The sequence below is a fragment of the Propithecus coquereli genome, unplaced genomic scaffold (assembly GCF_000956105.1).
Source record: "Propithecus coquereli isolate 6110/MARCELLA unplaced genomic scaffold, Pcoq_1.0 Scaffold156, whole genome shotgun sequence".
NCBI lineage: Eukaryota > Metazoa > Chordata > Mammalia > Primates > Indriidae > Propithecus > Propithecus coquereli.
The window spans coordinates 3,581,262-3,593,194 of record NW_012140080.1 but is presented as its reverse complement, the minus strand read 5'-3'; the positions used below and the strand labels follow the sequence as shown (position 1 = coordinate 3,593,194).

General features: G+C 53.5%; 2 protein-coding genes across 2 annotated transcripts; both read left to right on the top strand.

Moving 5' to 3' along the window:
- Positions 1–4,181: 4,181 nt before the first annotated feature.
- Positions 4,182–6,356, top strand: HOXA6 (homeobox A6). The gene is made up of 2 exons (XM_012640739.1): positions 4,182–4,642; positions 6,023–6,356. The coding sequence occupies exons 1-2, from the start codon at positions 4,201–4,203 to the stop codon at positions 6,280–6,282; spliced, it is 702 nt and encodes a 233-aa protein (XP_012496193.1). The 5' UTR covers positions 4,182–4,200; the 3' UTR covers positions 6,283–6,356.
- Positions 6,357–8,256: 1,900 nt separating this feature from the next.
- On the top strand, positions 8,257–10,872 carry HOXA5 (homeobox A5). Its single transcript, XM_012640737.1, has 2 exons — positions 8,257–8,873; positions 9,847–10,872. Exons 1-2 carry the CDS (start codon positions 8,312–8,314, stop codon positions 10,095–10,097), a joined length of 813 nt encoding a protein of 270 aa, XP_012496191.1. The 5' UTR covers positions 8,257–8,311; the 3' UTR covers positions 10,098–10,872.
- Positions 10,873–11,933: the final 1,061 nt, after the last annotated feature.

Below are 11,933 nucleotides of genomic sequence, written 5' to 3'. Positions count from 1 at the left end.
TCCCAGCGACCCTGGGAAGCCCAAAAGGAAGTGACCCTGCACTCTGGCTTCCCCACCAGTCTCTTGGATTTGGATTTTTATTTTTTCATTCATGATCCCATTAGTTTGAATTCCCCAGTAGGAGACAATTCCTGACCTGGGAAGGTGGGAAGAGGCGAGGGTAGAGTGCATCAGTCCGCGGGCATTTTATTAGCATCAGCACAATACCTCTATTCCGTGGGAATTGGTTTCCGAGAGACAGAGGTAAAAGGGCGGGGGTGGGGGGGACAAAAACTTACTAATTCAGCCAGAGGTTTCCACTGATTGCCTGCTTCCCTTCGCAGAGGTTTCTGACGAGAGAGGCGTCTGAAGCGCTGGGAGAGGGACTAGGTGCGTGGGTGGAATTCTGCGTTGGAGGAGAGGATGGGGTTAATTGGCTGGGTGTTACTTGGCGGGAAGTTTCCGTACAGAGGACTTTGTGGTGCTAACGCGAGTGGCAGGGGCCCGCAGCTAAGCTTGAAGAAAGGACTCACATCGAGTCTGGGCGATGGAGTTACCCCCCCAACACACCTCGGAACACCTCGGAATGCGGACCGCATTCCCCACCTCCCGAGAGCGGGAAGAGGACTTAGAGCTGCCTGGGAGAAGGTGTGGAGGGTGCTGCTGGCGGTGGCTTTGCGTAGCGCGGTGGCACGAACTGTGTATCTCGGCCTAGGTGCGCATCGGGCCAGATTTGCCCTGGAAACTCCTAGGACAGCGACAAGAAAGGATCCCCAGGTTCTGGGATCGAGTTCTGTTTGTTTGTTTGTTTGTTTTTGATTGTTTCCCATCTTGAGATAGTATGTTGGTATGCGTTAGATATTTAAGAAGGGGTTGTGGATGTTCTGGGACTTTCATCCGCGCCCTGTGTGCGCTTCGGGCGGATAAAGCGGCGCATTTGCATCCTAGGGCCGCTGGCTTGCTGACTGCGGTTGCCGCGAGCCGATTATTTATTGCGACCGTGCTGGGCGCTCGCTGCTGCCACGGTGTGGCCATTGCGGGGACCGGCGCCAGCCGCAGCTCGTCTCTTGCAGCCTGGCGCGACTGCTGTACGGGCCCCTCAGAGATTTCCCAGCAGGCAGGGGAGAGGGGGACAAAAGGGGACCTGGGGGACGGTTTCCTAGGGCCCATTTGGCCGGGAATCTCCCTTCCTCGGCCACTCCTGACAGGAGCTGGAAGCCGTAATAGACACGGGTCTTCCCCCTACCCCCACCCCAGCACTATGGAGACTGGTTGCACAAGCCGCCTGGCACGTCATGGCTGCTTCTGTCCAAACTGCGCGTCCCAAGGCGCCTTGGGGGCACGCGCTGGTTCAGGGAACGCTCTGCCTTTGGGATTCTGAAATCGGAGAGACCACTGGTAGTCCCGAGGCCTGCAGGCCTGGCTGGCCCTGAGGAGTACTGGCTATGGCAAGGAAGGCGTGCTTTGGCTCCAGTAGAGGGCCTGTGACGGGCAGAGGCCGCACCTGTGTGCTTTGGGCTCTAGCCTGGACTAGCGATCTGGCTGAACTGCGGTGGCCTTTGAGGTCCCACACCCACATACCCCCAGGCCTTCCTCTAGGCTGGCGGAGGTCGAGGAGCTCAATGGGCAGCCCAGGGCAAGGGCAGACTGTGGGGCCCTGCTCGCCTTTCTGCCCCCCCTTGGAGAGAAGCTGAAAGGTAAGTCGGCTTTCTGTGTGGCTTTGACAGAGGAAAGCCCTGGGGTGGCCAGTCTCACCATCCCAGAGAGGCTCTCTGGAGGGTCTGGGGCTCCTACTCTTGTCTGAATGTGTTTCTCCCCTTCCCTCCAAATACATAGCTGGTTGGAGAAATAAATTGGTCGGCTGCCAACGTGAATGCACTAGCTTGGCTAACATGTAAAGATTTCAATTTAACATATTTTTTTCCATCTTAGTGCCTACAGAAGCTAGAAATAAAATGTTTTCTGGTTTTTAAGCTGAGAAATCAAATTGTCTCATTGGCTGGGACAATTATTAAATTGAAAATCCAGGTCAAAGCATAACAAATAATAATAGTAAACTGACACCAACCCCAACACTGTGTGGGACATGGAGGAATGAAAGAAAAATATAAATGTAAACATTTATCAATACCTCCAAACCAGTTATTTTCATCTTAATTAATAACTAGCTGAAAATCAGTCCCCAAAATAACTCAGACATGATATTCTTCAGTTTTTAAAAATTCCCTTTTTATTTTTTGACTCTTGAGTTTTCATTTTCACCTCTTGAATCCTTTCCCTGAAGAAATAAATGTAAGGGAAATGTCAAATTCTATCCTTTCCTTCGAGGCCCTTCTTTATATGCAAAGGAAAAACTTTCCCGGCTGGATTGACTGGGGCTCAGGCACAAAGCTTCCAGGTGCAGCCCCCATCTGCAGGCAAGCAGCCGCCTTCCAGGGTGCCCTCTTGTGTGGAAGTCGACCTTAGGCTAGTCCTTTTCCAATTTTTTCCCTTTGGAGGAAGGGAGGTCAGGGAAGAAATCGAAAAGCAAGGCAGAGATTAGTCCTTACCAGATTCCTAAGGGATCATTGTCAACTGCCACCTCCCCGCTAAAGTCCTGAATAGCCTGTGTTGGCCAGCGTTTTACAGATCTTACAAACAGTCTCCAGAAATCCAACCAAATCTCGTAAATAGTCTTTCTTCAATCTCCACAGAATTGAAGATTTTAAAGCTAATTCAAGGGATTTTACAAGCCCAACAAACACAGTCGTAAAAATGCCATTGGGCCGATATCACATTTTACAAAACGAGATTGATCCATGTGCTGTAAAAGTCAGCTATCTGGAAGGCACACCTCTCAGGCAAGAGAGAGAAGCCCAGGACAGGCTTTTCATGTCCTATCTGGGGATGGCCAGGCCTGGACGGTGGTAAAACAATTCAGGATTTCTGGAGCCAGTGAGACAACTATTCCTGGTTCTGGAGCAACTGCGGATGGTAGCCCTCGGAGCAATCCCAGGAAGGGCAGGAAAGAGGCCGCGCCTCAGGACAGTGCTGGCTGTCGGGCGCCCCAGAAACCAAGCCCATCAATTATCTTCCTGGCCTTGGGCCCCATCGTGCTACCTTCTGTGATCTGCTCAGCCAGGGGCCCTGCTTCTCCTATACCTCTTGAATGAGGGCAGAGAGATTCCACAGTTAAATTTTTATCTGTATCAGCTCTGAGCGGTTTGGGCAGACGATGGCAAGTCTCTGGGGTGCTGAGTAAGGGGAGCAGGTCCCAAAGCTGGCTTCGGAGCCCAGTCTCACAGCTGCTCCTGTAGGTCCTTTCTCCTTGAAATTGGTGGTTTCTGGCCTCTCAATTCCCTGAGTTCAAGGGCAGGATGAGTGTGCCCAGCTGGAGAGGGTGCTTTGAGGATGAGCAGGCACAGGCCATTGCAGGAGTGGCCATGGGGACTCAAACAAAATGTTGTATGTGGGAGAAGGGTACTGGCGGGATGAGCCTATGTTTGGCTTAGTCCTGGTGAGCTTGAGGTGAGCTTCAGCTCTTGACTGCAAGGCCCAAGCCCCTGGTGAAAGTGGGGAATGAGAGAATAAGGGGGTTCACTGATTCCTAAGGTGCAGGATGAAGGGCAAGGAATGAAGGCTTGGTTTCTTGGAGCCCCTTCACCAGCTCAGGAGCCCGCACCCAGGAGTAGGGGAGCGCAAGGGGAGAGGTAACTCAGGACCATGCCTGGAGTGCAGGGCGGCATGTAGTAAAGCCACCCTTGTCACCACTCCTCCTGGCAAGGGACTGTCAGGTTTCCTGTTTGGAGGGAAAAAATAGCAAAATCCAACAAGGCAAAAAGGAGAGGAGGAAAGAGCGGACCTGGCGGGGTCTTGGTGGCGGCCCGGGCACTAATGCCTCTACCTCGGCTTGATCTGTGCGCCCCTGCACGGGCAGTGCCCGCCGCTGGCGTTCGGGAGGAGAGCCGGCCGGCTGGCTGTGAGTGCCCATTAATCTGCCGGGCGGGCGGCGGGCGGCGGGCTGGGGGCTGTTTGTAACTTTGCTGCCTCGGTCGCCGCGGTCCCCGGGGAGCGGGCTCCGGCGCTCGCTCCCATTGGCCGCTGCCGCGTCAGCTGGTGCGATTTGCTGCTGTCGCTTTTGGCGTTCGGCCATCCAGAAACAAACCAGTTCGATGACTACTAATAGTTATAGCCAGATGTACTAATACACAACAAATCACAGTCCTGCAGAGGGGCGCGCAAATGAGTTCCTATTTTGTGAATCCCACTTTCCCCGGGAGCCTGCCCAGCGGCCAGGACTCTTTCTTGGGCCAGCTGCCCCTCTACCAGGCCGGCTATGACGCGCTGAGGCCCTTCCCGGCCTCGTATGGGGCGTCGAGCCTCCCGGACAAGACGTACACCTCACCTTGTTTCTACCAACAGTCCAACTCGGTCCTGGCCTGCAACCGGGCTTCCTACGAGTACGGGGCCTCATGTTTCTATTCTGATAAGGACCTCAGTGGCGCCTCGCCCTCGGGCACTGGCAAGCAGAGGGGCCCCGGGGACTACCTGCACTTTTCTCCCGAGCAGCAGTACAAACCCGACAGCAGCAGCGTGCAGGGCAAAGCCCTCCATGACGAAGGCGCCGACCGGAAGTACACAAGCCCCGTTTACCCTTGGATGCAGCGGATGAACTCCTGCGCGGGTAAGGCATTTCCCTGCACTCCTCCCCCACCAAGATAGTGGAGGGAGAGGAAAGGAAGGAAGGAAGGAGGAAACAGAGGAAGTAAGAGAAAGTAGAAAGAGGAATAGAGAGAAAGGAGGAAAGAATGAGCAAAATGTCTTTGGTTTTTAAAAAGATTTTTTTAAAAAAAGAAAAAAACCCTTTCCCAATGGAACAGTCAGGCCATGCCAGAGGAAGGGCAGGGCACTAATGTCTATGTAAGGTCACACCTTAAGGGAGGGTGGGGGAATCACTGCCACGAAATGTGAGACCCATAACAGTGGCACCCTGAAGAGAGAGGGAGGCTGGTTGGGAGGGAGAGCCTGCCCATGCTGCACCTTGGTAACACCCTGCTCAGGTTCCAAAGCCAGAGGGCCTTTTGCACACATCATTGATAACTCCTCCTCACCTCCCAGCTCCCTCTCCTTTCTGCCCTTCAAAAACCATACGGAATGATATCCCCCATTTGGCCTCTTCCAGTGTCTCCCCAAAGCCTCAGAGGGCCACATTCCCAGCCTCAGTATTTTTTCTCCTTCACCCTCCCCTCCTCCCACTTCCCCTCAATTGCTCATTCTTGGCCAATTTCTGCCTTCTTCTGAGCCCCTGCCTGAGCCTCACACACCTGTCTGGGGGGGGGGACATCACCCATGGGCCCCTTTGACACCAGATGGGACAGCCCAACACAGTCCTATGTTGCCAGAAACCCCAGACTGCCCATAGCGCCATCTCTTTGCCCCAGGTTTCCAAAGACTCCACAGAGAATCCCCTTTTTCCTTGGAATAGGACAGAGCCTAATTCGTATCTTAAAACTGATAGTGTTTTGAGTTAAATCCACTTTTCATACGTGTGTGTGGGAGGCTTGCTGCATTTCTCAGAAGGGTCACAAAATTTGGGGGAATATGTAAAGATTTGAGAGGGCTGACCATTTTTAACTTTCCAAAAAAATGTCTTGAGTTCTGACATGGCTGGCCATAGTAGCATCCTCTCAGAGACCAGTGTGTGAATTCAGAGTGTCTACACTACTCACAGGGTTCCACACCACCCACCCCCAGACACTCACATACTAAGCCCCCATAAAAGGAGGACTTTGCTGTCCCAAATTAAGAATGCCCTTTCTATTATTTCCCCTGTAATAGTTTCCTTATGAGGCAGATTTTTCAAAAACAGTAACTTCCCACCCCAAGTCGTTTTAGGTGGAAAATATCTCTCTTGGTATGAAATAATATTCTCCCATCCAGTCCACTTTCTGCCCCAGACGTAGTGTGAGAGGCTGGAGTGAAGGCCCCTGGCGGGAGGTACGGGGCTGACTGGGTCGGTGGTCCACATGCTGGCTTACCGGCGCCCGGCCATTTCTGCCTGCAGGTGCTGTGTATGGGAGCCATGGGCGCCGAGGCCGCCAGACCTACACGCGCTACCAGACGCTGGAGCTGGAGAAGGAGTTCCACTTCAACCGCTACCTGACGCGGCGCCGCCGCATCGAGATCGCCAACGCGCTCTGCCTCACCGAGCGCCAGATCAAGATCTGGTTCCAGAACCGCCGCATGAAGTGGAAAAAGGAAAATAAACTCATCAACTCCACGCAGCCCAGCGGGGAGGACTCTGAGGCAAAGGCGGGCGAGTAGACTCCTGGGCAGGGACCAGGCCAGCGCAGCAAGCTTCTTCGGCTTTGCCTCTCGCTCTCGCCTGCTCCCCAACTTTTCTCCCCGCCTGCTCCCATCGGCGGCTTCCGCAGCTTCAGGAGAGCCCGGCGCGCCTGAGCATTTATTTCTTACAAACAAAAAACAAAACAAAAACCACACACACAGCCAATACCAGCAGTGGCGCGGGGCGCACTGTACACGCACAGTCCCGCTGCACAAGGCTGTCGAAACCGGCCCGGGGTTCCGGGATGCGCCCCAAATTCGCCCTGGGCTCCTGTGTTAGTGCTTCAGCGCTCCCCGAGCTCGGCACGCGGGATAGCTGGGGACGCGGGATTGCTGGGCCGAGCCCCGTTTCCTGTCTGGGCATCTCCGCCTCACTCCCCCGCCAGTAATCCCGAAGGGCATCACCAAATCCTCTCTGGCCACTGGAAAGAGGGGGTCTAAGGGCTGAGGCTCCAGCCTTGTCGCGGCCTCCAGGACGCCCCCAAATACGAAAAAGCTCATGGAACAAAGGGGGCCCCGACAGAGCCAAGTCTCTCGCCCCGCGCGCAACCGTCAGTGGAAGAGAAGCAGCCTGAGCCGAGTGGAGCTAACCTGGGCGCGGGTGGAACATTACAGCCAACGGGAGCGACTGGGCTCCCTCAGGCTCCGGGCTCCTGATTCCAGTTCCCTGCCGCCGACTGCGCCCGCGTCACCATCACAGCAGCTTTCAGGACCCAACAAGGGGGCCCAGGGCCATGGGAGCCGCAAGAATCCTGGCTTCCAAATGTGCCAGGAGCGCCTGCGACGCTGGGCCTCCAGCGGGGTGACTCCCTTTGCCTCTCAGATATATTTGTGATTTACTTTCGTCTTTCGAAGCCCAGGAAAATACAGAGATGCCAGGCACTGCCACGAAATACTTCCATTAGCGCCCTCATTTTACTCCTGGAGGTCTAAGCAAGCCCCCAATAACTTGGCCCACGGATCCCCAGACCCCAAGCAGCCTCTGTGGCCGCGGGGAGTCTGGGCCCACTCGCTGGGTTCAACGAGAACCCTCCGACTTGGGGCCTGGCTGGCTAGAGGAACGGGACCCTGTAGTGAAGATTCTCCAGGCTGGATACGTAAGCAAATCAAATAGCAAACTAATGACACGAAAACCATATTTACATGAAAGAAAAATCGACTACGGTTATAAAAGTGTATGGAATTTGACCTCGCCTCGGAGAAACACTACACAAAAGCTATCTTTAATAGACGCCTGTCATTTAAGAGCGGCAGGGACACTGTCCCTCATGCGCGCTCGCAAAAACAGAGCTGTAATTGTAGCTGCTGCTGCGAGCAGGATTTATTTCTCCAATTGGCTAAATGGCTTCCCCCCGCCTTCCCGAAGGTGAGATCTGTATTTTCAAAATTCAGAGCTGCCGGCAGGACTAGCAGAACCGACACCAGCCTCGACACAAAAATAAAATGGGCTGCAAAGCAGAGGGGAGAGGGGGGAATAAAGTTCTTGTAAATAAAATGCAAGTCACCACCTCCCCCCCAGTCCTCTGCATCCTCGCCCGGCGCGCGATCGGCAGCTGACGGCCTAACAATTGGTACATCCTAATGGAACTGCGAGGGAAATGCAATAATTTTGCCATAATGGGCTGTAACCTCAATTCGACCCCGGCCCTTGCAGCCCTGGGTCGGAAGCGGGGCGATGAGCCATGCCTCCAGCGGGTGGCGCTCGAGTCCGACTGAACGGCGGCGGCGGGCGACGGGCACGCGCCTGGGGCGCGCGCGCCACCCTTCTCGCCTCCACCCAACTCCCCCATTAGTGCACGAGTTTACCTCTAGAGGTCATCAGGCAGGATTTACGACTGGACAACAAAAGCACGTGATTCGAAGTCGTACCCCATATTTGGGTGCCTACGTAGGAGGGAACCAAGTACATGTCCCAGTCATTTCCATAATTCATCATAAATTGTGCAAGGGTGCTATAGACGCACAAACGACCGCGAGCCACAAATCAAGCACACATATCAAAAAACAAATGAGCTCTTATTTTGTAAACTCATTTTGCGGTCGCTATCCAAATGGCCCGGACTACCAGTTGCATAATTATGGAGATCATAGTTCCGTGAGCGAGCAATTCAGGGACTCGGCGAGCATGCACTCCGGCAGGTACGGCTACGGCTACAATGGCATGGATCTCAGCGTCGGCCGCTCGGGCTCCGGCCACTTTGGCTCCGGAGAGCGCGCCCGCAGCTACGCGGCCGGCGCCACCACGGCGCCCGCCGAGCCCAGGTACAGCCAGCCGGCCACGTCCACGCACTCGCCTCCGCCCGACCCGCTGCCCTGCTCCGCGGTGGCCCCCTCGCCCAGCAGCGACAGCCACCACGGCGGGAAAAACTCCCTGGGCAACTCCAGCGGCGCCTCGGCCAACGCCGGCAGCACCCACATCAGCAGCAGAGAGGGGGTTGGCACGGCGTCCGGAGCCGAGGAGGACGCCCCTGCCAGCAGCGAGCAGGCGAGTGCGCAGAGCGAACCGAGCCCGGCGCCGCCCGCCCAACCCCAGATCTACCCCTGGATGCGCAAGCTGCACATAAGTCATGGTAAAGCCAGCCTTTTTCTAAATCCACGCGGCCGCGGAAACGCGGCTCTCGGTCCCCTCTCTCTCCCTCGCCGCCCTCTCTCCCTGTCTTTCTCCTGGTCTCGCTTCTCTTAGCCCTATGGAGCCTCTCCCTGCTGTTCTTCCCCTGCCTTCCTCCTTCCTCCTTCTCTTCTTTGCAGCACTCTGCACCCACAAATAGTGGGAGAAATGGTCCCTGACTGGGCAAGTTTAGACGTTGAAAGGGGGAAGAAGGAAAAAACCTATCTGGAACCCCAGCGCCTTGAAACGCGCTTCGGGGTCAGGCCAGCCGATCAGGGTGCAGAGAGGTAGAGGATGGCAGTAGGAGCCATGAATCGGGCTTGTCAGGGCAGATAATTTATGAGGAGGGCTACGCTGGGGAAACAGCGTTACTAATTAGAGCCCCCGAAAAGAAGCTTGGGGGGAATAATCGAGGCGAGAGCCGGCGGGATTCTGAAGTTTGGGGGCAGGAGGGAGCGAGAAGGAAAGGGAAGAAAAAGAAAGCAGGCGTCCCAAGCATGCAGACTTGAACAGGAGGCGGCTTTCGGGGCTGGAACTTTAAGGGAGGGTGACCTGGAGGCCACTTGGGCGCTCAGAAAAGGGCCGTGCGTCAGTGGGCTTCTGAGCTGTGGGCAGCCTGGGAGGCTGTGTCCCCCGGCTCGGGACTCCCGGAGCAGGGCCAGAGGGCAGGAGAGGGGCCAAGGAAAGCCAGGCGGTCCTCCGGGACGCGGCTCCAGCCTCAGATGGGCCGATTGTTCCCAGAGTCCAAATCGCATTGTTTTCTCTCTAGAAAGGAAGAGGGAAGGAAATTCGGGAGGGGTGGGCAGGCAAGGAAGGAGGACTTGTTGAGCCTTTCTCCCCGTTCCCTGCTCAGGACCCTGGTTTGTCCAGTTGGTGGACTTTGGAAGCCAGAGGCTGAGGAGTTGGTGGCTAAACGGCTGACTTTTCTGTTGCAGACAACATAGGCGGCCCGGAAGGCAAAAGGGCCCGGACGGCCTACACTCGCTACCAGACCCTGGAGCTGGAGAAGGAGTTCCACTTCAACCGCTACCTGACCCGCCGAAGAAGGATTGAAATAGCACATGCTCTTTGCCTCTCCGAGAGACAAATTAAAATCTGGTTCCAAAACCGGAGAATGAAGTGGAAAAAAGATAATAAGCTGAAAAGCATGAGCATGGCGGCGGCGGGAGGGGCCTTCCGCCCCTGAGTATTTGAGCGTATAAAGTACTGAGCTGTATTAGCGGATCCCGCGTAGTGTCAGTACTAAGGTGACTTTCTGAAACTCCCTTGTGTTCCTTCTGTGAAGAAGCCCTGTTCTCGTTGCCCTAATTCATCTTTTAATCATGAGCCTGTTTATTGCCATTATAGCGTCTGTATAAGTAGATCTGCTTTCTGTTCATCTCTTTGTCCTGAATGGCTTTGTCTTGAAAAAAAATAGATGTTTTAACTTATTTATATGAAGCAAGCTGTGTTACTTGAAGTAACTATAACAAAAAAGAGAAAAAAAACACACAAAAAGTACCCCTTCAATCTCATTTAGTGCCAATGTTGTGTGTTGCACTCGAGTTGTTTAACTGTGCATGTGCGTGGAAGTGTTCCTGTCTCAATAGCTCCAAGCTGTTAAAAATATTTTTATTCAAACTACCTATATTCCTTGTGTAATTAATGCTGTCGTAGAGGTGACTTGATGAGACACAACTTAACTTGTTCGACGTGTAGTGACTAGTGACTCTGTGACAAAAACTGTGACTCCAAGCGGTGTGTCCCTGCGTGCCTTTGTAGGACCCTTTGCACGAACTCTGGAAGTGGCTCTTATAAGCTCAGCTTCAGTGATGTATGTTTTTGTGAACAAAGTTACAAATATTGTCCAAGTCTGGCTGTTTAAGCAAACTGTGATCAGCTTTTTTTTTTCTTTTTTGGTATTTGTTTTTAAGGAAAAAATACTGACTGGAAACAAAAAATAAACTTTCTATTGTAAGTTCTCTTGGTCTGGTTTGTGCCAAACAGCGAGCGGCTGTGTCTGCTTTTCCGTCTGTCTGTCCAGTCCTGGAAGCCAGTGAGTCTGAGGCTTCCTGAACAGAAGGCCTGTGCATGGAGACCTCAGACCACCACCCTGACCCATCGCGTCCCTAACTCTGACCCATCACAAAGTTCAGGGCAGAAGGTGGAAAAAGCTATAGGCGGTTCCAAAGACTGAGTCCACTCTGCCCATCTCTGAGGAAACCAAGTTAATTTGCTGGGCACCAAAAAGTAAGGAAGAGAAAGAAAGAAGGAGAAAAAGCCCAGGGCTTTGTGAGCTCCCTTGGGGCCACACAGATCCTGCCTCTTTCCTGAGGCTGCCCTAGGCCTCCACTTGCTGAAGAGGCTGTTATGCAGAGTTGTGGACCCCAAACCGCCAGCCCCTAACCCATCCCAGCACCCCTTCCCAACTCCTCACCCTGAACCCAGTTGGCTTCTTTTGCTACAATTAATTTGCTACAAATGGAAGGTACTTACCCCATCCTAGCTCGACTGGGAAACTTCTCAGAGCAGCTAAAGCGCAACTAGAGATTTGCACATTTACCGACTGCTTACACTGATGCCGTCTTTCCTTTTAAAAGTTATAAAACAGTAAACTTTATAAGCCCCAGTTCCGGCTATATGACATTTGGGTGCCAAATGAATAGGGTTTTGTCTATGAATTAGATCGTAAAATCATCCATAGCACAGACAGATCGGCTCACTGGCTATAAAACGTCACGTGGGGCCATTAAAGTAAGTTTTATGGTTTTGGGGAGTTGACATCCAACATTATATACCACATAACATATAATCTCACTGACGCTGGACTCCATTTGACTCTTTTGCAGGCTACGTGTGCCGCCTGGTCATTCAAACTGTCAATTTTAGGTCCAGAAGTGTCCAAACCACAAGTTCTCAAAACTCTCTGAGAAATGGCTCCCTCCGAGTTAAGGTAAGCTCGCCTCCTGAGCGCTTTCAAGTTTATTTGTACTCTGAAAACTTTCTCTCTGTCCTTCTCTCTCTCTCTCTCAACTCTGAGGCT

Bases quoted from the DNA above. Each gene is read 5' to 3' on its own strand.
- HOXA6 (XM_012640739.1), top strand. From the start codon at position 4,201: ATGAGTTCCTATTTTGTGAATCCCACTTTCCCCGGGAGCCTGCCCAGC. The intron at 4,643-6,022 runs GTAAGGCATTTC...TTCTGCCTGCAG, and splicing joins GCGGATGAACTCCTGCGCGG to GTGCTGTGTATGGGAGCCAT.
- HOXA5 (XM_012640737.1), top strand. From the start codon at position 8,312: ATGAGCTCTTATTTTGTAAACTCATTTTGCGGTCGCTATCCAAATGGC. The intron at 8,874-9,846 runs GTAAAGCCAGCC...TTTCTGTTGCAG, and splicing joins CAAGCTGCACATAAGTCATG to ACAACATAGGCGGCCCGGAA.